The 21,097-nt window shown below is 52.4% G+C and overlaps 7 protein-coding genes across 7 annotated transcripts; 3 read left to right on the forward strand and 4 right to left on the reverse strand.

Annotated features, from left to right (window-relative positions):
- Positions 1–254: 254 nt before the first annotated feature.
- On the reverse strand, positions 255–7,343 carry N7458_011344 (putative ubiquitin-specific protease UBP12; the record flags this gene model as incomplete). The annotated part of the gene is made up of 5 exons (XM_056914726.1): positions 255–907; positions 967–1,630; positions 1,689–3,010; positions 3,079–4,733; positions 5,521–7,343. The coding sequence occupies 5 exons, from the start codon at positions 7,341–7,343 to the stop codon at positions 255–257; spliced, it is 6,117 nt and encodes a 2,038-aa protein (XP_056759480.1).
- A 319-nt stretch (positions 7,344–7,662) lies between these two features.
- Positions 7,663–8,267, reverse strand: N7458_011345 (uncharacterized protein; the record flags this gene model as incomplete). Its single annotated transcript, XM_056914727.1, has 2 exons — positions 7,663–8,114; positions 8,174–8,267. The coding sequence occupies 2 exons, from the start codon at positions 8,265–8,267 to the stop codon at positions 7,663–7,665; spliced, it is 546 nt and encodes a 181-aa protein (XP_056759481.1).
- Positions 8,268–10,194: 1,927 nt separating this feature from the next.
- Positions 10,195–11,776, forward strand: N7458_011346 (autophagy-related protein 17; the record flags this gene model as incomplete). The annotated part of the gene is made up of 2 exons (XM_056914728.1): positions 10,195–11,246; positions 11,290–11,776. The coding sequence occupies 2 exons, from the start codon at positions 10,195–10,197 to the stop codon at positions 11,774–11,776; spliced, it is 1,539 nt and encodes a 512-aa protein (XP_056759482.1).
- Positions 11,777–12,406: 630 nt separating this feature from the next.
- Positions 12,407–14,119, reverse strand: N7458_011347 (serine/threonine-protein kinase RIO1; the record flags this gene model as incomplete). The annotated part of the gene is made up of 1 exon (XM_056914729.1): positions 12,407–14,119. One exon carries the CDS (start codon positions 14,117–14,119, stop codon positions 12,407–12,409), a length of 1,713 nt encoding a protein of 570 aa, XP_056759483.1.
- A 320-nt stretch (positions 14,120–14,439) lies between these two features.
- N7458_011348 (chromosome segregation protein SMC) lies at positions 14,440–18,276 on the forward strand (the record flags this gene model as incomplete). Its single annotated transcript, XM_056914730.1, has 5 exons — positions 14,440–14,477; positions 14,545–14,704; positions 14,757–15,967; positions 16,023–17,920; positions 17,984–18,276. 5 exons carry the CDS (start codon positions 14,440–14,442, stop codon positions 18,274–18,276), a joined length of 3,600 nt encoding a protein of 1,199 aa, XP_056759484.1.
- Positions 18,277–18,608: 332 nt separating this feature from the next.
- On the reverse strand, positions 18,609–19,444 carry N7458_011349 (GIG1 family protein; the record flags this gene model as incomplete). Its single annotated transcript, XM_056914731.1, has 2 exons — positions 18,609–19,213; positions 19,336–19,444. The coding sequence occupies 2 exons, from the start codon at positions 19,442–19,444 to the stop codon at positions 18,609–18,611; spliced, it is 714 nt and encodes a 237-aa protein (XP_056759485.1).
- A 288-nt stretch (positions 19,445–19,732) lies between these two features.
- On the forward strand, positions 19,733–20,912 carry N7458_011350 (cytochrome b5 reductase family protein; the record flags this gene model as incomplete). Its single annotated transcript, XM_056914732.1, has 4 exons — positions 19,733–19,737; positions 19,830–19,969; positions 20,079–20,704; positions 20,763–20,912. The coding sequence occupies 4 exons, from the start codon at positions 19,733–19,735 to the stop codon at positions 20,910–20,912; spliced, it is 921 nt and encodes a 306-aa protein (XP_056759486.1).
- Between the last annotated feature and the right edge of the window lie 185 nt (positions 20,913–21,097).

A 21,097-nucleotide genomic window follows, 5' to 3' on the forward strand; every position in this document is an offset into this window, starting at 1 on the left:
GACCAGCCCATCGCGTGACAGAAAGAAGATTCATGATCATAATATTAGAAACATGATCATTAAAAACCAAGAAAAGAGGCCACCACTTTTGTATTTCCCATGCAGAACGCCGTGCACCATCATGAAAGTTGGGAGAAAACAAAAAATGTACGCATGCATCCGTCACAACAAAAAGAACGAAGAAAAGAAAGAGTATGATGCATGGAACGCAGAAAAGGGCAACAAAGAAATGCACAGAGCCCCGGTCCAACTATTTAGACATCGGAATGCATCTTCTCATCATGATCCACACGCAGCTCCACAACGGGCAACTCGTCATCCGAGCCATCATCCAACAGCGGAGGGACATCCTCGAAGGAGCCCTCATGCTCCGAGACCGGCCGCGAGTTGTCGAGACTATGGAGGCGGGCTTCGGCATCTGAGTTTTCATCGACCGCCACGTTGCTGTCATTGTCCCCGAAGAGATCTTTGTCCTCATCAGGGGACGTTGGACGAATGGAGGTCATCTCCCCAAGACCAACCCGATCAAACGACCACGAGGGAGCAGAGAACGCATCGTCGAGCGTGTTGTGCGACTCCTCGTTCTCATTCTCGTCATCACTCGACTTCGTCTCCGGAGTCGCGGCCCCCGAACCACCACCGCCCGCTCGGCGAACTGCTCCGACTCCGGCTGATACGCTCGACAACCCATTGTGGAATGAGCCACCGAGGCGTCTGCCTTCCCCCGATGGGGACCCAGCCCGCGAGTTCTCCGCCGTGCTGTCCTTCTCACCGTTCTTGAACTTATTGACGATATTCTGAAGAACGGGACCACCCAAAGGCTGGTCGGACCGGCGGCGATAGAACAGCAGGTACGCCTGGGGGGACTGCATCCTGCCCAAGTCCCGAAGCGTAGTCGCCGACGAATCTAAAGTGAGATGTTAGTAAATCAGATCAAACGATGAAGAGAGAGATGAGACATCATACCGTTGAAGTTGCACCAGTCGTCGGTGATGAAGTTCTTGGCATAGGCGGTATAGTGACCGCCCGCCATGCTGCCCGAGTGGTTGTCCACGCCGATCAGGTCGTAGACCAGAGACTTGTCCCCCGCGGGACCCGAGACCCAGCTGGACAGGTCGAGGTTCTCGACCGGGAACTCGACCCTAGTGCTGAGCTTGGCGCGCGAGTATCGAGACTGGGTCATAAACCGTTTTAGGTGAATGACCAGGATGTCCGGAGTCGACCACAGCTCGAACTTCTTGCGAGCTTGGCGATGCTCCTTGCAGCGTGGGCAGTACCACGCGTCATCCTGGGACAGCGTCTCTTCGCGGCTGAACTCATCAAGGCACTGATTGAGTGTGACCCCTTGACTAGCCTGCGCGTCACGCTGGGCACGGCGGTCGATGAGCGCCTGGTCTTGGATGAATGGGATCTCGTCGTAGGTGGCAGCTCCACGCAGATTGTCGCGGGGCCCGTCCTTGCCGAACAGAGCATCCTTGGCGTCCTCATTCCAGTCCAGAAGGATCGCTTCGGACTGTTTGAGCAGTGGCGTCGAGGAGGTCAGCCCAGTAGTGTCATGGTCAGACTCGTCTGACGCGCTGGAATCTTCGTTGCTCTCCTCATCGGACCCATCGGAAGACTTCTTTGAAACCTATCTGTAGTTAGCAAACGTAATTCAGTGTCGCTGGTTAGAACAGACAGAGGTATACCTTTTTCGGGGACGGGAGTCGGGAAAGAAGGCTCTCGAAACTGTTGTACCCAGGGATCTGGCGGCCCTTGGGAATCTTGTCGAAGCCCGACATGACCCGGACATCAAATAGACTGAGAAGACCGGGATGGAAAACGTCAGCCAAGGGATGAACAGCGTTGTCCTCGCTTGTATCCATCCCTTCAGGAGAAGCCGCACTGGGAGTTCGGGAGGCATCGTGCATAGAGATATCAACGATGCTGTCGTCGCCCTCGACGGAGCCGGTCTTGATGCGGGAGTCTGCTGATTGGGCATCCTCTTCGTTCATCACCACTGTGTCGGAGTCTTCAAGAGCTTGACCTGCCTCATCGACCTCAGTCTTATCCTTGTTCTTCGCTTCAGCCTCGCCCAGGATATCGCACGTAGTCATGGTAGCAACATGACGCAAGATCTTGCGATAAATGGTGGCCATGTCCTTGGCTTCCTCGCGAGTGAAGGAAAGAATGGTAGGCTGAGCAAAGGTATCAAGCTTGACTTGACCCTTGGGGTTTCTGAACTTCATTGCGCATCTGCTGAAGACAGGTATAAGGATACGATCGTTCGCTGGAGCATCCAATTGGATGAAAGTGATCACATCCTCTCTCTTGAGGTGTAGGTCTTCATAGGGCAGCTTCTGGCGAGTATACACATCCCAGAAATGGCCAGAAGAAACATCCGTTGCAATGAGCTGATCTGGCTTGAGACTCAGCTTGTTAGCCACGTTCTCTCTCCAAGCCCCGATCGTGCTTGTCTTGTCCACCTCGACCATGAAGCTTTGTGGGCGCTGGTCAAGTCCTTGGAAGACGACATTGCGGTATTCGATTTTCTGCTGCGGAATGGGCAAAGTCAAGCTGCTAAAGGGATCAAAGATGATGCTGACTTTGTCACAGGTAGGACAAACCAGTGTCGACTTGTACATGCCGGCAAAGAGATCGGTAACGACAGAGTCGTTGCGCGCTTTGTAGATGTCCCAGGATCGCACAGCGAAGTCTTCCAGGGCTTGGCGGTCATGGACCATCTCATCGGTCGAGTCGGGCTTCTCGATGTAAGGCTTCTTTAGAATGCGGTTTAGGTCTTCTGACAGGCCGTCGAGCAGGAACATCAAAAACTCTTGACTGTCCTGCTGATCCCAACCAGCCATGGTTGGGTTGTTCCGGCCAATTTGGTTTCGGAACTTGTGCGGGTTGAAGGACGATGGGGGCGGGTCGCGATAGATGCCCTGGATTAATCCAGCATACGCCTTGGCAAGCTGCCCAGAATATCCAAGGGGGTTCGAAGGATTGAGATCCTTCTTGTGGCGGTTGGCTGCATAACTGAGGTCAGTATCAAAGAAACAGTGAGGTCCCAGGTTTGACAACAAGCAAGGCACATACCAAGGAAGTAGTATGTCAACTCTTCCACTGCACGAACGCACTGAGTAGCCGCATTCTGGTAGCAAGTGTTACCCAAATTCGAAAGACCCGTGAGACCCATCCTGTGGCCATGGGGCTTCTTGGCGAATGGGAACTCGTCTTGAACGGGGCTGGTCCGTCCGCTGTTTGTCTGGCTTTTCGGGGCAGTGGGAGCAACGGGCCCAACCGGAGTGAGCTCCTTCTTGGGCTTGTTGATGGGAATCCCGAGGTGCTTGAGCTTCTCTGCAGAGACTGCAGACACCCACTCTCCACTCTTTGTACCAACCTGCTCCTCAAGAACAAAGACATCGGAACCCATCAGACCTGCCATGCTCAGCGACATTTTTCCGTTGTAATTGTCATTGCTAGTCTGGTCCTTGAAGGTCTCGAGCAGTTCTCGCTGAGTGCCTTCGTTCAGATCAATGAAAGTGTTCAGATCCACCAAGAGGTTCCTGCTCGATGCCGAGATTAGAGCGGAGGGAGGAGCTGGTGAAACGGCGCGGGACACGGCGGGAGTCGTAGCGGTTGACGGGTTGACGCTGGGCAGTTGGCCGATGATCTTCCACACTCGAACTTTGGTGGACATGTTGATCCCTGTGAGTTCTTTGGCCCTCTTCAACCAAGCTTGGACGCCGCTCTGGCGACCAGCCAGCATCTTCGCAGGCGGAAGAGCTTTCTCTTTCAGAGACTGGGGTGTGGTCCCCGCAGCGGGGTTGGCCAGCTTGAAGATTGTGAAGATTGGCGGGTTGAGCTCATAGATGATGTTGTCGGAGCCATCCAAGCTGGTGTTGTGCGCAAACCGGACGATGGCGGGAGACTGGCTCGCGAGTCCGTATTCTTTCAATATCAAGTCCCAGGCTTCCTGCGGAACAATCTCGTAATCCTCGCCGAGTTGCACGTTCGGGCGCAAGGGGACATAAGGCTCTCCATTCTCGTACTTGAAGTTGCTGTTGGCTGGATCGGTGTCGAGAACGATATCACTGTTATCCACGGGGCCAAGCTCGTTGTCCATCGATTCCTTGTCGGCTTTGTCGGCATAGGTGCTACTTCGTGCATACAGGGTCTTCACCCATCGCGAGGAAATGACATATCCCCTTTGTCCGTCCTTCAAAGGTTGGTTTGTAAGCGCAATCACCTTGGCGATTTGGTCATCAATGGAATCGGTGGCGGGGACATCGACCGTTGTGCTCACGCCTCCCTCGGGGTCAGGATCCGTGATCTCCGAAGCTGGGCGCTTCTCGCCGGGGGAAGGAGAGCGACCATCGCCATTTGTTGGCGGAGTACCGGCTTGATGATCTGGGGGCATATCGGAACGTTCGTTGGAGAGGGTCAGGCCGGCGGTCGCAGTCGCAGGGGTGGGCGAGCGGACACCGGGCTGAGATCGGGTCCCTGGGACGAGGGACTGGAGGTGAGCGGGCACGTAGCGAGGAGGAGACGGGGAGAAGCTTTTGCTCCGTTCGTTCGAAGCCGACGGGGAGCTTCTTGGTGGCAATGGAGGCACTTGCGGAGGTTCGGAGCGGCCGTGACGTCGTGCCTCTCCTGGGCTGCTGCGAGCTGGCTCGGGGGACACTTTGCGACGCTTTGTGGGAGACGTCGTGACGGTGAGCTGCGCACGTTGTGTGGCAGCTCGGGGAGAACTTGGAAGGGAGGGGGAAGGAGTGAAAAGAAAGGTTTAGAAAATGACAAATTTGTATTTCCTTTTTTCCCCGCAGCAGCCTTCTTGCACTGAAAAGGAAGAAGTCGGGGTTAAAGAAATTATTGGCAGCAAATTAAAATTGTGCTGGCAGAAAACCCGAGCCGACTGCAGACCTTTTTCCGCTCCGGGGACAAACCCTATCGGTGATACGCCAGCGTATCACGCGGATTCAGAGGGAGGAAGATGAGAACGTGCAGGCTAGCTGCAAAAAATGAATTGGATAGTGCAAAAGATGTGTGAGACTGTGTTTAGAAATGAGTGGATGGTGGGATGACCGGAGGAAGAGACAAGGGTTAAGGCGGGAATAGAGCGGAGATATGTATATTTTCACTGCGGTTCTATGCTTCCGACCGCCAGAAAGACAGCAGCCTGCTGGCTAAGATGGACAAGGCAGGCAGGGCTGCCTCCGAGTTGCGAATTTAAAAGAGATTGTCAATAATACCATTAAGTAGTTACTGATATTGTGTAAGTCAGCTGGTTCTTGGATCGCTGCCTTGGATTCGATAGGTTGTCCAAGGCAGAGTTTCTCGGGTTCCAAAATGGGTGCACATTAGAAACTGTACCATACTCAAGCTTTCACATTTACCTAGGGGAACAATAGGCAGGGATGAACATGATTGATGTTGGCTACCTATCTGAAAGAAATCATGGACATCCTTGATGAACCAGTCGATCTCAATCTGGGAACTGTACGCCCAGAGAGGTCCTGCAATCCTGCACGAACCTACCGTCTGTAGACTTGATGGCGGAGGTAGTTCCCTTTGGAGCGCTTGAGGATATAATCCACATCAGCACGGAACTCAGTCTCATTCTCGGGATCCTGCTTGCCCCATGCCACAGCTCGGTCGAGGTCACCCTGGAACTGCTTGACATAGTGAGCACAGTAGTCACAGAGTAGCAGGCCACATCCTATATCGACAGGATTCGCGCACTGAGATGGCCCTTGAACACCTGGTTGAGTGACTTGGTCACTTTCACAAGACCAGGAAGCTGGCTCCTGGCAGAGACTGCACCACTCATGATCTGCAACCGGGAAAGGCTGACCGTAGCACCGAGATCTTGGCTCCTGCAGAGCTGCACGAGCTCGAGCGAGATTGTTGAAGGCTGCAGAAGCATGAAATGGAGCTTTGGGGGTTATCTCATTCATCATGGGGGCAATGTCATCGTGACTGCATCGCATGATCTGCAGTCTTTCGACGACACAATGCCGACACATGCGACTCGGTTCTTTTCCTTCTCCCTGGTGTCCGTCACTGGTCTCAATCAACCGACCTGTCTCAAAGTCCAGGATTTCCGGATTCCGAGGCCCGAGTCCGACCATGCCGTAGGCAAAATTGGAACACCAGTGACACGACAACCGGCTGTTGGTATCTAGAATGGTCAGCGGGTGTGCATAGTATGTTTGAATTCGATATGATGTGCCGTAGGGATTCGAGGAAAGGGATCCAAATGTCGGAATTGTGGCTGGAGGTAGCCCTGAGCCTGGAAGTGTAGGAAGATCAGGGACTGACGGGCCCCATGTAGAAGGTCGGCTTCCCATAGCAGTGAGTTGGCTGTTTCCTGCAGATGGGGCTTGAAGGCTACCCCGGGCCTCCTTCGATTGCGATGTATCTTCTCCGCTCAGAGTCACAGCCTTATGTGAATCTTCTGCGAGGCTATCATCACAGGCTTTACCTTTCGACCGGTTTTCCTCGACCTCGGCCAGGTGCGAACCAGATGGAGGGCATTTTGCCGGACCAGCAACGCAGGTGAAACCATGCTGCAGACATTCCCAGCAAGGCTGGCTATGGTCGTAGTCGCCAGAGAGATAGGAGCATCGTGGACGACGTCGGCTTTTGCATGGCTCACACTGCCGTTTCCAGATCGGTGGTGGATCAGGAATGCAATCGCACTGGTCGTCCCGGCAGCTGTCGCAAGGGTAATGAAACGGATCCTCTATCAGTGAGCATTCTAGCTCCAGTTCCTGGCAAGCCAAGCATCCCTTTGTGGGAGACTTGCGCTCTTCGAAGAGCTCGGATGCTTTGTTCTGGTCAATGGTCGCGCTACTCGGGGAATTCGCAGTATTCTTTCGTGCTCGTAGAAAGTAGGCCTTGCTTGGATCTCTCTCGATCTGAGGCTGCCATAACGATTCCCACTGTGACTGACCAGTAGTTTCTGCAGGAGTGGCGGGAGCGGAGGAAGATGGCGCCTCTCCTTCGGTATCTGCCTCGAGGGAAGATGTTGGAGTAGGCGAGTGGCTCCTGGCTCGTTTGGCAGGTCGAGGGCGTGAGCGAGTCTCTCTGTCAGAAATTCGGCGTTTTGGAGGACGGGGTTCACGCTGAGGGCTGTAGTCATCATCCTTGTCATTGTCGATCCAAGAGGATATGGCTGCCGTGGCATTCTTGCTTCGGCTTCTCAAGTCATAGCTGTCTCCAGAGTCAAAGGTTGCTTGAGTGTGGCTTGGAAACAGCCGTCGGGCCTTTGCAAGCCTCTCCGCGGAGTATGCCATGGCGCCGAGTGGTGGCGGTGGTGAAGATGTTTGGATAAAGTGAGAGGGACGAGCAAGAGTCATCGAGATTGGAGGCGAGTGGATATGTTGATGAGACGGAGAGATGAGAAAAGGTGGAAGATGGCACTTGAATGGATGAAGAAATGTTTGTGTATTTCACTAGTTGATGAATATAGACATGAGCTGGAGACGACATGAGGTAGTAGTAGCAAGCTTCAACTCTTCCAAACGAGGCAATAACTCCAAAGTCCGAGAAGGTTCATACATGGTAATCGTATTGATACATCATCAAGAAAATTATAAACGTCAAAGTAACGAACAAATTGAAAGAGGCCTGATTCAATCCGAATTCCGACAATCCATCCATTTCTTCAGTCTTGGTTCATGCCGTGAAGGACACGGCGATTGTGCTGGGCTGGGCTGTCGATGTCGTTGACAGGCCCCAAGCGCGTGCTTCCGATGGGCACGCAGACTCGGTGATGGTGAGTGGGTATTTGACGGGCAGTATGCGCCTTTCAATCTCATCATCCTGCTTCACGGTGTCAATCCTTTTTTCGTGCCACTTTTCCCGTTGCTCAGCCAACTCTCGAAGGGTTAATGCATGGAACAGATAGACCATTGCAGCCAGCACAGCCATAATGGCCGCGATGATCAACAAACCCAGCAGATATCGCCAGGCAGACTTCTCAGTCTCACTGCGGGCTGACCACCAGTTCTTAGGCTTGGCCCACATCAAGTCCCAGCATTTTCGGGCGCGGGACTTCTTCACTGGCACCTCGGTTTTGTTGGAGACAACTCCGGACTCAGGTGCGGTGAGTATCCCGAAGTTCATCTCTGTGCAAGCAAGTTAGTATTCTTCATTTCTAAGATGAGATAGTGACGACAGGACTTACCAGGGTGAGGTCCGTAGACCTCGTTGTAGACTCCCCGGAAGTAGGCGGGGGGAGGAATAGGAAGGGACGGGTTGTGATAATAAGGAAGGGCCATTGTGAGTTGTTTGCATTAACTTGATGTAGACAAAGTTGTTCAAAATGTGTTGGGAAAGAAATGTCTGTGAGGAGATGCGTGGATGGAAGAAAGAGGAAGAAGAAGGTGAAGCTGGGGGTGGGAGGGAGTTTTAGCCCAAATCTGAGTGTTCTTTCTAGACCATATAGGAATTTAGCTCGATCCCATTCAATATTACCTGATCTGAAGTTATCCAAAATAAGCCTAGTGCTTCACCAAAATATCAAATGTCGAGATGCTTTGGGCCAGAGCGGCCGCCGCGTCTCAAAACGGAAACGACCAACTATATGTATGTCGTCACACGATAGACATAATCTCCGCGACTAGCCTAGTTATGGAATGATACGATGTAAAATCGTTCTGTTGGAATTTGACAGCGGATATGGGAGATGAGTGAGGTGTAGAACATAATCAGTTGAATGAAAAAAAGAATGCTATCTGCTCACAATAAAGGTCTCGGTGAAGATATGAAGAGCACACACTAACAGCCAAGCAGCCCAGAAGATGAGCCTAGTAAATTACAAAGCCTCCGAAAATCCCTTTCATATAGGTGCTACTACCTCGATACTTCGGCTTCTCTTTCAGGGTTTCAGGGTTTCAAGGTTTCTAGGTGATATGTAGAGATGGCCCTGTAAAATTTACGACTTGCGAGTTCAAGATGAAGCAATCTTCGTAGATAGATCTTAAAACTGCAATTCACCAAGATGTATGGGGAGGAGGTAGCTCACGACATAGCAATATGGCATGACTACCAGCTAAAAAGCTAGAGTAGTACTAATATACGCCTAAGCATGTCAGAAAAATCAGTCGTTCGAAAGCCTCCCCATGGCTTCAAAAATGCAGCCGAATGAATGTTCATAAGCTAACCCACAGTAAGCAGATTTAGAGCCTCATAATGTAAATAATCATACCTCTCATGCCTGTGGATATCCACGATTATGTTCGAGACTGGCACGGTGGTTCATTGGGGAATCAGGCCGAAAATCATAGTACAGGGGGCGATTATGCCGTCTATCCAAAAGCCTTGCCTAGAGTTTATTGAAATACTTGCTACTTAATATACGATAAAGTTACGCATGGCTGGGCAATCCTTTCGGACAAATCCATTCGTTTGAAGATGACTGCTCGACTTCCATTTCGGGAACTATGGATGGCGGTGAGAGACCTGCGTATGCCAAGACATGCCGATTAGCCTCCGACACTCCACTCCACGTGATAGCGCTTATCTCGCGGCTCGTCACCTCACCTCAACTCCAAGTAGCGCCAGTTATACCCCGACTTTGTCCCTGCCGAGGTGCGAGCTGGTCTCCCACGGTCAACTTATAGCTCCAGCTCGTTTATCAAGGTGACCATAGTGGACAGAATCAATCTACAGCGCTCGTGTCATCCTGGTGATGTGGGTGAGTCAAGCGGAGAACGAAAAGTACTGGCGCACGACAGCTATCAGCTCGACAGAGCTTGGCTCTTCAGGAAATACCCTAGCCAGTACTGTCTCACTCATGGTGAGTCGCCTTTGTTTAAAGTCTTCGCCGTGTGGCCGGCATAAGCCTGTAGTCTTTGTCAACAACTCTGGCAATAGCTTCTGGAGAGCTCTGGAGCTCGGATTGATCTGCTATGCTTCACATCTTTGCCCATCTCCCCCTCAAAATCTTCAAACCACACTAACTTGTTACTCATCATCTAACAGTGCTACCGCGGATTCACCTGACGACTGATCACCCCTTACCCAGCGATAGAACTTGACCCGAATTAGCAGCGAAGCTATCTTGGCGTCTCCTCCCACTATATCAACTCCTAATAACTTTCTTTATCGTCGGAAGCTGCAATTGGTGTCATAATGGAATTCTCACGATCCTCATTCGCCTCAAACAACACTCACGGTGGTCTTGGGTATTCAGAACCCAAGACCATGCCTCAGCTCGATACGCTCATCTCGCATCTCGTGGCCGCCAAACGATCCCTCTCATCCATCAACCACGTGTGGCGGGCCAACGAAATTGTCACCGCAGCACGTTCGGCCCTCGAAGAAAGCGTCATTGTGTCATCCAGAACTGGCTTCCTGCGTCGGGGCCTGAACAATCAACTGCGGTTACTCTATGATGTTCGGTCGGAGGTGGAGCATATCTCGCATCGTGGGCGACAGGACTTTTCCGATGCCTTGAAAAGTCTTGATGCTGCAGATGCTCGCCTTCGGGCTACGTTAGATCTTCTGCGGAATACCATCGTCCATGCTTCATTCCGGCCGAAAGATGAAGAGCCAAAGTCTCTACATGACTTTGTCGACGAGCGCGGTGTCGAGGAATTGCATGCCGCCATGAAGAGCTCCATCGACAGGACTAATGCAGCCCGGGCGGATCTTGATACCTCAAATCGTGAATTTGACGATGAGCTTCAATCCATCAAGCAGGCGCTTCGCCAATACCGGTCGGCTACAAGGTTGGCCTCTTCCCGGGCCTCTGCATCGTCTTCCTCATCGTCGACATCGGATTCTGATATGCTCGCCTTATCAACCATGCCTAGCATGCTCCAGTCATTAGAAGGGCATGCTCAGGAGATGGCCGTTCTTCTCGAATCTCTTGTCCGCCACTTCGACCTTTGTGTTACCGCAGTGAAGCACACCGAAGGTGGTGGTGCAGCTGCCCGATCAATCACAGGAGACATGCCAGCCGAAGTCCAGGCTAATTCTGACGCGATGCCGCATATTGGCGAAGAAATCCATGCCAATCTAAATGCTCCCTTGGATCCGCTAAGCAACTCGGAATACCTCGAAATGGTGAATGTGCTGGTGAAAGACGCGCTCGAAGCCGAGGACGTTGTCATGGAGATCCAAGATCGCATCAACGAAATGGAATCCATCCATGAGCAGGTAAATGCGCAGCGAGATGCGCTTATAGCGATCTCCAGTGCGACGCTCGAGGTTCACCAGCACTTGTCAACATTGGCCTCGACTCGCCTTCCACGGTACATCTCCCAGGCACACAACTTCACTGGTGTCTGGAACGAGGGAAAATGACCGCATCAATGCCGGTTTAGCAGAGCTTTCTGACCTGCATTCCCTCTATGATGGCTTCTTGAATGCCTACGACAGCCTCATACTTGAAGTGAACCGTCGAAGCCAGGTTCGTTCCAGAGTAGAGAAGGTCCTTCGAGACACGAGGAATAAACTGAATCATCTTTACGATGAAGACGTCACCGCCCGAGAAGCGTTCCGCGTCGAACAGGGTGATTTCCTTCCTTCGGATATCTGGCCAGGCATTGGCCGGGCACCCATGCAGGTCCAATTTCAGCGCATAGCGGGCGGTCAGCTCGAAGGTGTTTTTGAGGAAGGACGAGACACGGAAGATCTTACTGAGACTCAAAGGGCTGCTGAAGGCACGACTCGTGGTGTTACTGATGACACTGCAGAGGGTGAACTTATTCCCAGTCTGCCAAAGGACGTCGTTGACCAGGCATATGCTCGCCTCAAAGCGCGAACCCGTGCCTTTGCTTGACAGCGTCTTTACCCATCGCCGATGATTGCATTTTTATCTTTTCATTTATTTGCTGATAGTATTCTTGTATAGTTTATGGATCTTATTTTCTAGGAGACAATGTCGCCGGATGACTTGTTTGATCTTATCTATTTACGTTCTTCGTCTTTTCCACTGGGCTTGTATTCAGCCTGCGTCGTCCGTGATATCTTTGCTATTATACTTAATGGCCCACCCGAATGATGAAAGCCAATCGGTCTGATCCCCCGTTCAAAAGCTTCCTATGGACCTGTCCGATTTTCCGTGTACTGATGCATACTCCCGCGCTCAGGCGAAGGATGTAAGCACAGCTACCAGACTGGCTGGCACCATCAGGTGGTGAGGACGGAGAGTTATGATTTACAAAGAGAGCTCTGATGGGTAGTTCTAATTCAAACCATATCTTATGAGTAACTTGTGTGTTGCAGATGAATCCTATTTTTTATACCCAGGTATCTATGTCCAAATGCTCCAGCCCCATATATGCATTTTTATCGTCAAATCATGGCAGAAATATCCATCGGTGAAGAGGCGAAGGGAAGAAATCGTAGAGCCCACAATCATGTATGCATGCAAAAAGAAAAAGGAAGATTGAAAGCTCTAAGAAACCGCCTAGTTCTTCTTCTTGGAGGAAGTGGAGACCAGGCGTTTCTTGAGGTGTTTCGGCATCTTGTTGGCACGCTGCTCACGCTTCTCTTCCTTCACCTTGGCCTTGTGCTCGCGCTTTGAATCTTTGTCCTCGAAACGCTTGCCACGAGGAGGCTTCTTCGCGAACGGATCGCGCTCTGCGCCCTCTTCCTCACTCTCGGAGTCGGAGCCTGAGACGGAAACTCCACCACTAGCGTCGGATTCTTCATCGACCTCGGGTTCAGCAGGCTTGGCCTTGCCGGTTGCCAGCAGATCTCCGTAGATCAGGTCGGCACCTGAACCATCCCGAATCTTCTCGGCATCACGCTCCACATCGTACACCTGCTCGAGGGTCTGGGGGATGTACTGCTGTCGGAACACAGCCGTATCGAGCTCCTCAGCTTCCTGGTCACCACCCTCTGCACGAGCGGCGAAGAGTTTCTCAATCGCTTCAAACATCTCCTCATTGCCCTGAGTGATGTCCGTAGGGCCTTCAGGTGAAAGAATGAATTGGAAGATTGTCCGTTCAGGCAAGGTGTCAACACCCTTGCGACGGAAGAAATCGCTCACGTTCTTGATATCCATGCGAAGGAACTCAAAACTGCGAGGGTGATCATGTTCAACACTTTGACTGACATCAATGATGTACAGGCGTTTCTTGTGGTAAAGAATGTTGTACTCGCTCAGATCAGCGTGGACCAGACGACAGATCTGGTACATAACGCGCATGCAACCCAGCAACTCCATGTACAGAGAGCGCCACCGATTCTCGGGCTCGGTAATATCAAACTCAACATCCTTGAGACGAGGAGCGGGGAGACCCTTCGAACTACCGAGGAAACCCATGGCAAGAACGTGTAGACGGAGGTAGATGGGCTCGGGGCAAGGAATGCCAGCGGCGTAGATTCTCCGCAGGTTGCGCATTTCCTTCTCAGCCCACAACTTGACCATTGCACGGTTGTTGCTCTTGTTATACCCTTGACGGAAACGGAATTCACCAGTCACGTACTTGTCGCGATCCTTGAAGACCAAAATGCTGGTCTTGTAGACCTTGATCGCACGGTGCTGCGGGGCAGCCTCTGGGTCTTCGTCGGGGAACGACATGGCGTGGTATACATTTGCCTCTTTACCAGTCGACAAACACCCGTGGATCTCTGACACCAGCCCGCGATTGATCATTTGCAACAGAATCATTCGTGTACGAGGGTCCAGCACCTGTTCCGATGTAGCGCGGTCCGCACGATCTCCACCACGTCCACCACCGCCGGAGAGACCGGACTGTTGATCGTCGAGCTTGATCTTGGCAGCGTGTCGAGTAAGAGACTTGACTTGGTCGTCGACGGAGGCGTATGTGTTGACTGTGGGCTTCTGAGTATTCATCTTGGGATAGGTCCATCTCGGTACGTTAGGGTCGGCGGCGAGATCGTTCAACTTTCGCTGGCGGTTGTAGGCCTTTGTGAGATCGGCAGGATCGGAGGACTGGAAGTCCTCTTGGTCCAATTGTTCTTCCTCGAAGATATCGTCATAGTACTCCTCGTCCTCCTCTTCGCCCTCCTCCAGATCGGTGGGTTCCTGCCCCGCCACGGCTGAATCTGCGCCCTCGGGTTGCAGGTATCCTTGGTTTGGCACATAGGTGTGAGAAGGCTGGAGGCCATCAGCAGGGCCCGTAGCCTCTGCAGAAACTTGAGAAGAACCCATGATCGGTGTTCAAATGTTAATTTTCTTCCGATTAAAAAAAGTCAAAAAACGATGCCCGCATTTACTTTTTTCTGTGGATGCCGCACTCACCGCCCGGCAGAACCCCGCGCCTCACAGGACGCGCTGAGTTCGCTCCCTCGCGTAGTCCCCCTGCCCATCGCGAGAAAGCGTGCTTTTATCCAGCGGTCATTTACCTCTTGACACGAGGAATACAGCTGTCTGAAGCTTGTATTTACCCGAAATCTCCATTTTACATCTCCCGTGCGGGCTCCGTAATGCGCTGTTCTCTCTGATCATCGCGTCACGCGTGTCTACCCAAGATGTATGTGAAGCAGATTATCATCCAAGGCTTCAAGAGGTATGTGAGATATCAACGTCCACTCCACTCTCTGTCGGTACAATGGCCAACCTCCTTATGACAACAGCTACAAGGACCAAACGGTCATTGAGCCCTTTTCGCCCAAGCACAATGTTATCGTTGGTCGCAATGGTTCTGGCAAGAGTAATTTCTTTGCTGCGATTCGGTTCGTCCTGAGCGATGCGTACACTCACCTCGGGAGAGAGGAGCGTCAAGCTCTGTTGCATGTATGTTGCGCTTTTATGTGTTTGGGTTGTTTGTGGTATTGACCTGGCGCAGGAAGGTTCAGGTTCGGCCGTGATGTCGGCCTATGTCGAGATCATCTTCGATAACTCGGACGACCGATTCCCCACTGGAAAGCCGGAGCTTGTCCTTCGTCGAACCATCGGTATCAAAAAGGACGAATATACCCTAGACCGCAAGAATGCGACCAAGAACGACGTTATGAATCTGCTCGAGTCCGCTGGTTTCTCACGATCGAATCCCTACTACATCGTCCCTCAGGGCCGTGTCACCGCTTTGACTAATATGAAAGACTCTGAGCGTCTCGTGCTCTTGAAGGAAGTGGCCGGTACCCAGGTTTACGAAGCACGTCGTGCGGAGTCCCTCAAGATCATGCAGGAAACCAACAGCAAGCGCGCGAAGATCGACGAGTTACTAGACTACATCAACGAGCGTTTGGCCGAGCTTGAAGAAGAGAAGGATGAACTGCGCAACTACCAAGAGAAAGACAAAGAACGCCGGTGCCTCGAGTACACGATCTATTCCCGCGAGCAGCACGAGATCTCGAATGTGCTTGAGAACCTCGAGGAACAACGGCAGAACGGAGTCGAGGGCGCAGACAATAACCGGGACCAGTTTGTTGAGGGCGAGAAGGCCATGGCTCAGATCGATGCGGAGATTGCTGAGTTCCGCCAGCAGATTGAGTTCTTGAAAGTGGATAAGGCTCAACTGGAGGATGAGCGCCGGGAAGCCTCCAAGTCGTTGGCGCAGATCGAACTTCGTGCCAAGGCCCTGTCAGATAACCAGGCTGCTGCCCAAGCGCTCAAGTCTCGCCATGACAGCGATCTCAACGCTGTGCAGACCGCGATTCAAGAGCGCGAAGGGGAGCTCGAAGACCTTTTGCCTCGGTTCAATGCTTCCAAAGACGAGGAAGACGATGTCAAGTCCCGCCTAACTGAAGCAGAGACATCACGTCAACGCTTGTATGCCAAGCAAGGCCGCAACTCCCGATTTAAGAATAAGTCGGAACGTGACAAGTGGCTGCAAATGGAGATCAGAGAGACTCACAGGTCCATTGCCAATGTACAGGGCGTCGTTGCGCAGACTCAAGAAGATATCCAGGAGCTCGAAAAAGAAATAGCTCTACTAGAGCCAGAAACTGAACGACTGCGTAAGCAGATCGATGGCCGTGGTGATACTATGCATTCTGTCGACCAAGAGATTCAGAACGCCAAGGATGAGCGCGACCGATTGATGGACCAGAGAAAGTAGGTTGTTAATATATGTGAAATTGCTGTTCAAATTCTAATGTTTTCTTGTCAGGGAATTCTGGAGAGAAGAGGCCAAACTCGATTCCGTCCTCTCCAGTGCCTCGCAGGAGATGGACCGTGCAGAGCGCAGCCTTTCTCAGATGATGGATAATAACACAAGCCGCGGTATTGCTGCTGTCCGGCGCATCAAACGTCAACACAACCTCGAAGGCGTCTACGGTACCTTGGCCGAGCTCTTCGATGTCAGCGACAGGTACCGAACCGCTGTTGAGGTTACCGCTGGACAGAGCTTGTTCCACTACGTCGTCGATAATGACGAGACTGCCACCAAAGTCCTGGAGATCTTGCAAAAGGAAAAGGCCGGTCGTGTTACCTTCATGCCGTTGAACCGTCTCCGATCTAAGCCTTCGAATATGCCTCGCGCCAGTGACACCATCCCAATGCTGGACAAGCTTCAGTTTGACCCCGCTTACGAAAGAGCTTTCCAACATGTATTTGGAAAGACTATTATTTGTCCCAACTTGCAGGTCGCTGCGCAGTATGCTCGAAGCCACGGCGTCAATGCCATCACCCCCGAGGGTGATCGTTCCGACAAGCGTGGTGCTCTCACTGGTGGTTATCACGATTCACGTCAGTCGCGGTTGGATGCCGTGAAGAATGTTAGCAAGTGGAGGGATGAATACGAGACCAAGCGTAACCGTGGCACTGAGATTAGAAAAGAGCTCGAGAAGCTGGACCAGCTGATCACCAAGGCTGTTGGTGAGCTGCAGAAGCTCGAACAGCAAAAGCACCAAGTCCAGAACAGCAGCGGTCCTTTGCGACAAGAGCTTCGGAGTAAGCGGGATCTCCTGCAGAAGAACACTGATAGCCTCGACGCTAAGCGCCGTGCACTGCGCAATGTCGAGTCTAACCTGGCAGCTCTTAATGACCAGGTAAATGCCTTCCAGGGCGAGATGTCGTCGCCATTCCAGAAGGCCCTGACAAATGAGGAAGAGGCTCTCTTGGAGAGATTGAGTGGAACCGTGCAGGAGCTCCGGAGAAAGTACCAAGAGTTGTCAAGCCAACGTAGCGAGCTCGAGGCCCGCAAGTCCGTGTTGGAGGTTGAGCTACGGGAGAATTTGAACCCCCGCCTTGATCAGCTACAGAACCGAGATGTGGACGTGGCCGAAGAGGAAGTCCAGGGTAACCTGAAGGAGACACAGCGTGAACAAAAGCGCCTTGGTAAGGCCTTGGAGAAGCTCAATGGTCGCCTCAAGGAGGTGGACTCCTCAATTGAAGAGACTACTGCCAAGGTTGCTGATCTACAACAGCGCAATGCCGATACTCGACGTGACATGGAAGACCTGGCCCGGTCTATCGAGAAACATCAGAGACGCATGGAGAAGAGCATGCAGAAGAAGGCTGCTCTCACGAAACAGGCTGCAGAGTGTGCTGCGAATATCCGTGATCTCGGTGTGCTACCCGACGAGGCCTTCACCAAATACAAAAACACCGACTCCAATGTGGTTGTGAAGAAGCTCCACAAGGCCAATGAAGCCTTGAAGAAGTATTCTCATGTCAACAAGAAGGCCTTTGAGCAGTATAACAGTTTCACCAAGCAGCGTGAGACGTTGACTACTCGTCGTGAGGAGCTGGATGCCTCCCAGAAGTCCATTGATGACCTGATTTCAGTTCTGGATCAGCGTAAAGATGAAGCAATCGAGCGAACTTTCAAGCAGGTGTCCCGCGAGTTTGCGAATGTCTTTGAGAAGCTGGTACCCGCTGGTCGTGGCCGCTTGGTGATTCAGCGCAAGACTGACCACACCGCTCGCCCTGATGATGACCTCGACTCTGAAGACGAGGAGGCCCGGCAGAGTGTAGAGAACTACGTAGGTGTCGGTATCAGTGTCAGCTTCAATAGCAAGCACGACGATCAGCAACGTATTCAGCAGCTGAGTGGTGGCCAGAAGAGTGGGTTTCTCCCCGAAATGCCCTTATTTTCATGCATTTTGTTCTCATTCTAACAACTGTTAGGTCTGTGCGCCCTCGCCTTGGTCTTCGCCATCCAAGCATGTGACCCAGCGCCTTTCTACCTCTTCGACGAGATCGACGCCAATCTGGACGCTCAGTACCGAACGGCCGTGGCCCAGATGCTCAAGTCAATCTCGGACTCGACCAATGGGCAGTTCATCTGCACCACCTTCCGACCAGAGATGCTACATGTGGCAGAGAAGTGTTACGGTGTGAGCTTCAGTCAGAAGGCCAGTACGATCGACGTGGTATCGCGTGACGAAGCATTGAAGTTTGTGGAGGGACAGAAGGCGTGATTGGGGGAGATAACCAGGCTTGATCGATGTAAATTCTTCTTTTCTTCATTTCTGCGGTGGTGGAATGGCGTTTGTGATACCGGATCTCCTCAACAGTCTTGCTTATTTTATCGAATATCTTAACCGCGCCTTTCTTGTACATGATCCCCATCAACCTAAGAAATCATATAGCCAGATTAGTATGTTCATAAGGTTGGACAGAGATTGTCTGGGTGTCCGATAAACAGTAAGGAAGAAGTGTTGTCATGGATGCTCACGTTCATGTTTCTCTGTACAGAGTATATGTCTACTATATCTATATGCTATGCTCTACTAAAAAAGATTCTTCTCTACTACGACTCAGCCTTCGTCTCCCCGGACCACTCGGTCAGGATCTCGTCAGGGACATCTCTGACGAGAATGTGGACATGCTCCAAAGCTTGCACACTCTGCAAACCCACCCAATTCTTAAACCAAAGCACCTGAGCTTTGGGGTCCGGGAACCTCTTCGCCGCATCCTCCGCCAATCGCCGTACAAACGTCTCCTGCACAAACTGGTCGATCAGCGCCCGCGACTCATCTGTCAAATGACCTTCCTCCGACTTGACAGGAATCGGAGTCCGCAGCCAGACCACCAGATGATGAATGCCGGGGTCCAGCCCGTAAGGCCAATCATTGCGCAAGATCTTGTAGTCCTCGGGATCGGCAAATGGGCGCGGGTTTGCAAAAGGCTTGGGCCCACTTTGGATAGCCGCGGATACAGCGCCGTTGGGAGGCTCTGTGGTTCCGTTGGGAGTGGCATTTGCCGGGGCTGGATCCCCGGGGAAATGCCAGTGTAGCCGCTCTTGACAGATATAGTTCATCATGGAGCCATATTGGGCTTTGGTTTCGGCTGACCAGGCCAGATATCGGCGTAAATCGGAAGGTCTGCGCTTGAGGGCGCCGAGATCGTTCCGCGCTGGGGGGTTTGGGTTAGCTTGGTGAGGGGAACTGGAAAGTAGTGTACTTGATTTGGAGATGAGGAGAGTGCTTCGATGAGGGGAAGCATGGAATCGTCTGGAAGTACTGTAATTGACTGACCGATGATATCGCGAAGATCGTCCCAGCTGTGGGCGATGAATTCCTCGTCGGTCATCGCCAGAAGCTGGTGGTCCAGCGGCGTCAAGTTGAAGGCTGGCGGTTGCGACATGGCAGCGGAAAGGTTGTTCCTCTGAGTGTAAAAGAGTAGAGAACAATAGAACTATCAGGAAATAATAGCCCGTGCATCCAGTCTAGTCTGTTGTATACACAAAAAAAACAGAGAGATCAGCGGGGGAAAAGCCCGCCCCAAAAAGGTGCGAACTTCCGCTGGGCGGAACCCTCACCACATCCACATGGTGTCGATCCTCCCCTCGTCCTGTGCTTCTTCTTCTCTTCTTCACCTCTTCCTCCCCTAATTCTCCTCCCCCTCTCGACACACACCCCCGTTCCAGTCATCATGAGGTAAGTTGCACGGCTGATCAGTTCATACAATCCATAATTCCAATGCAATCCCGCCTATTCCTGCACAATGGCTTACTCCGAGCTTCTCCCAGTGTTGTCAACGCTAGCACGGCCCTCATTCCCTCGGCCCTTCTGGTCGCAGGTGTCTACGCCGTCAAGCCCGAGTTCCTCGCCTATGCCGTTGCTCTCGCCGGAGTCATTACCAGCGTCGCCTTCTTCGCTGGCGGTAGCCGTATGTCGCACCATATTGTCCCCTGCTACGAACCAATTCCCGACCGCGCATGCTCCCCCAAAGCCAAAAAGTCTAAAAACTAATCACGGTCGTGTTACGTCCACTGCAGAGCCGCGCAAGGTCTTGAACCCTACCGAGTTCCAGGAATTCGTCCTCAAGGAGAAGACCGAGATCTCCCACAACGTCGCCATCTACCGCTTCGCCCTGCCCCGTCCTACTGATATCCTCGGTCTGCCCATCGGCCAGCACATCTCCCTGGCTGCCACCATTGCCGGTCAGCCCAAGGAAGTCGTCCGCTCGTACACCCCCATCTCCTCCGACCATGAGGCCGGTTACTTCGACCTGCTCGTCAAGGCCTACCCTCAGGGCAACATCTCCAAGTACCTGGCCGAGCTCAAGATCGGCCAGAACATGAAGGTCCGTGGTCCCAAGGGTGCCATGGTTTACACTCCCAACATGTGCCGCCACATTGGTATGATTGCTGGTGGTACCGGTATCACCCCCATGCTGCAGGTCATCGAGGCTATCATCCGCAACCGTCCCCGTAACGGTGGTAACGACACCACTAAGGTCGACCTGCTCTTCGCCAACGTCAACCCTGAGGATATTCTGCTCAAGGAGAAGCTGGAGAAGCTGGCCAAGGAAGACGAGGGCTTCAACGTCTACTACGTTCTGAACAACCCTCCCGAGGGCTGGACTGGTGGTGTGGGCTTTGTCACCCCCGACATGATCAAGGTATGTAACCCAATCCCCAAATCAATCTATGCTCCGAAATCTAATCTTATCTATTTAGGAGCGCCTCCCTGCCCCCGCCAGCGACGTCAAGATTCTGCTCTGCGGCCCTCCCCCCATGGTCAGCGCCATGAAGAAGGCCACCGAGTCCCTCGGCTACACCAAGGCCCGCCCTGTCAGCAAGCTCGAGGACCAAGTCTTCTGCTTCTAAGCATCTACCAGGGAGTCCTTGTATCAAAAAAGTTCCTTTTGCAGCGTGTTCGGAGCTCCGTGTCCCAATCTCAGAGCTTGACAGGCACCAGTACGGTGAAAGGGGTTAGTGTATAGTGAGGGATGGAGCTAGACTTGTCTATAGACTCTATAAGGATTGGTGGTTGGGCGTCGGGATGATTCCGA

Source organism: Penicillium daleae, assembly GCF_028827525.1.
Source record: "Penicillium daleae strain IBT 16125 chromosome Unknown utg000009l_segment0_segment0, whole genome shotgun sequence".
In the NCBI taxonomy this organism is placed as follows: domain Eukaryota; kingdom Fungi; phylum Ascomycota; class Eurotiomycetes; order Eurotiales; family Aspergillaceae; genus Penicillium; species Penicillium daleae.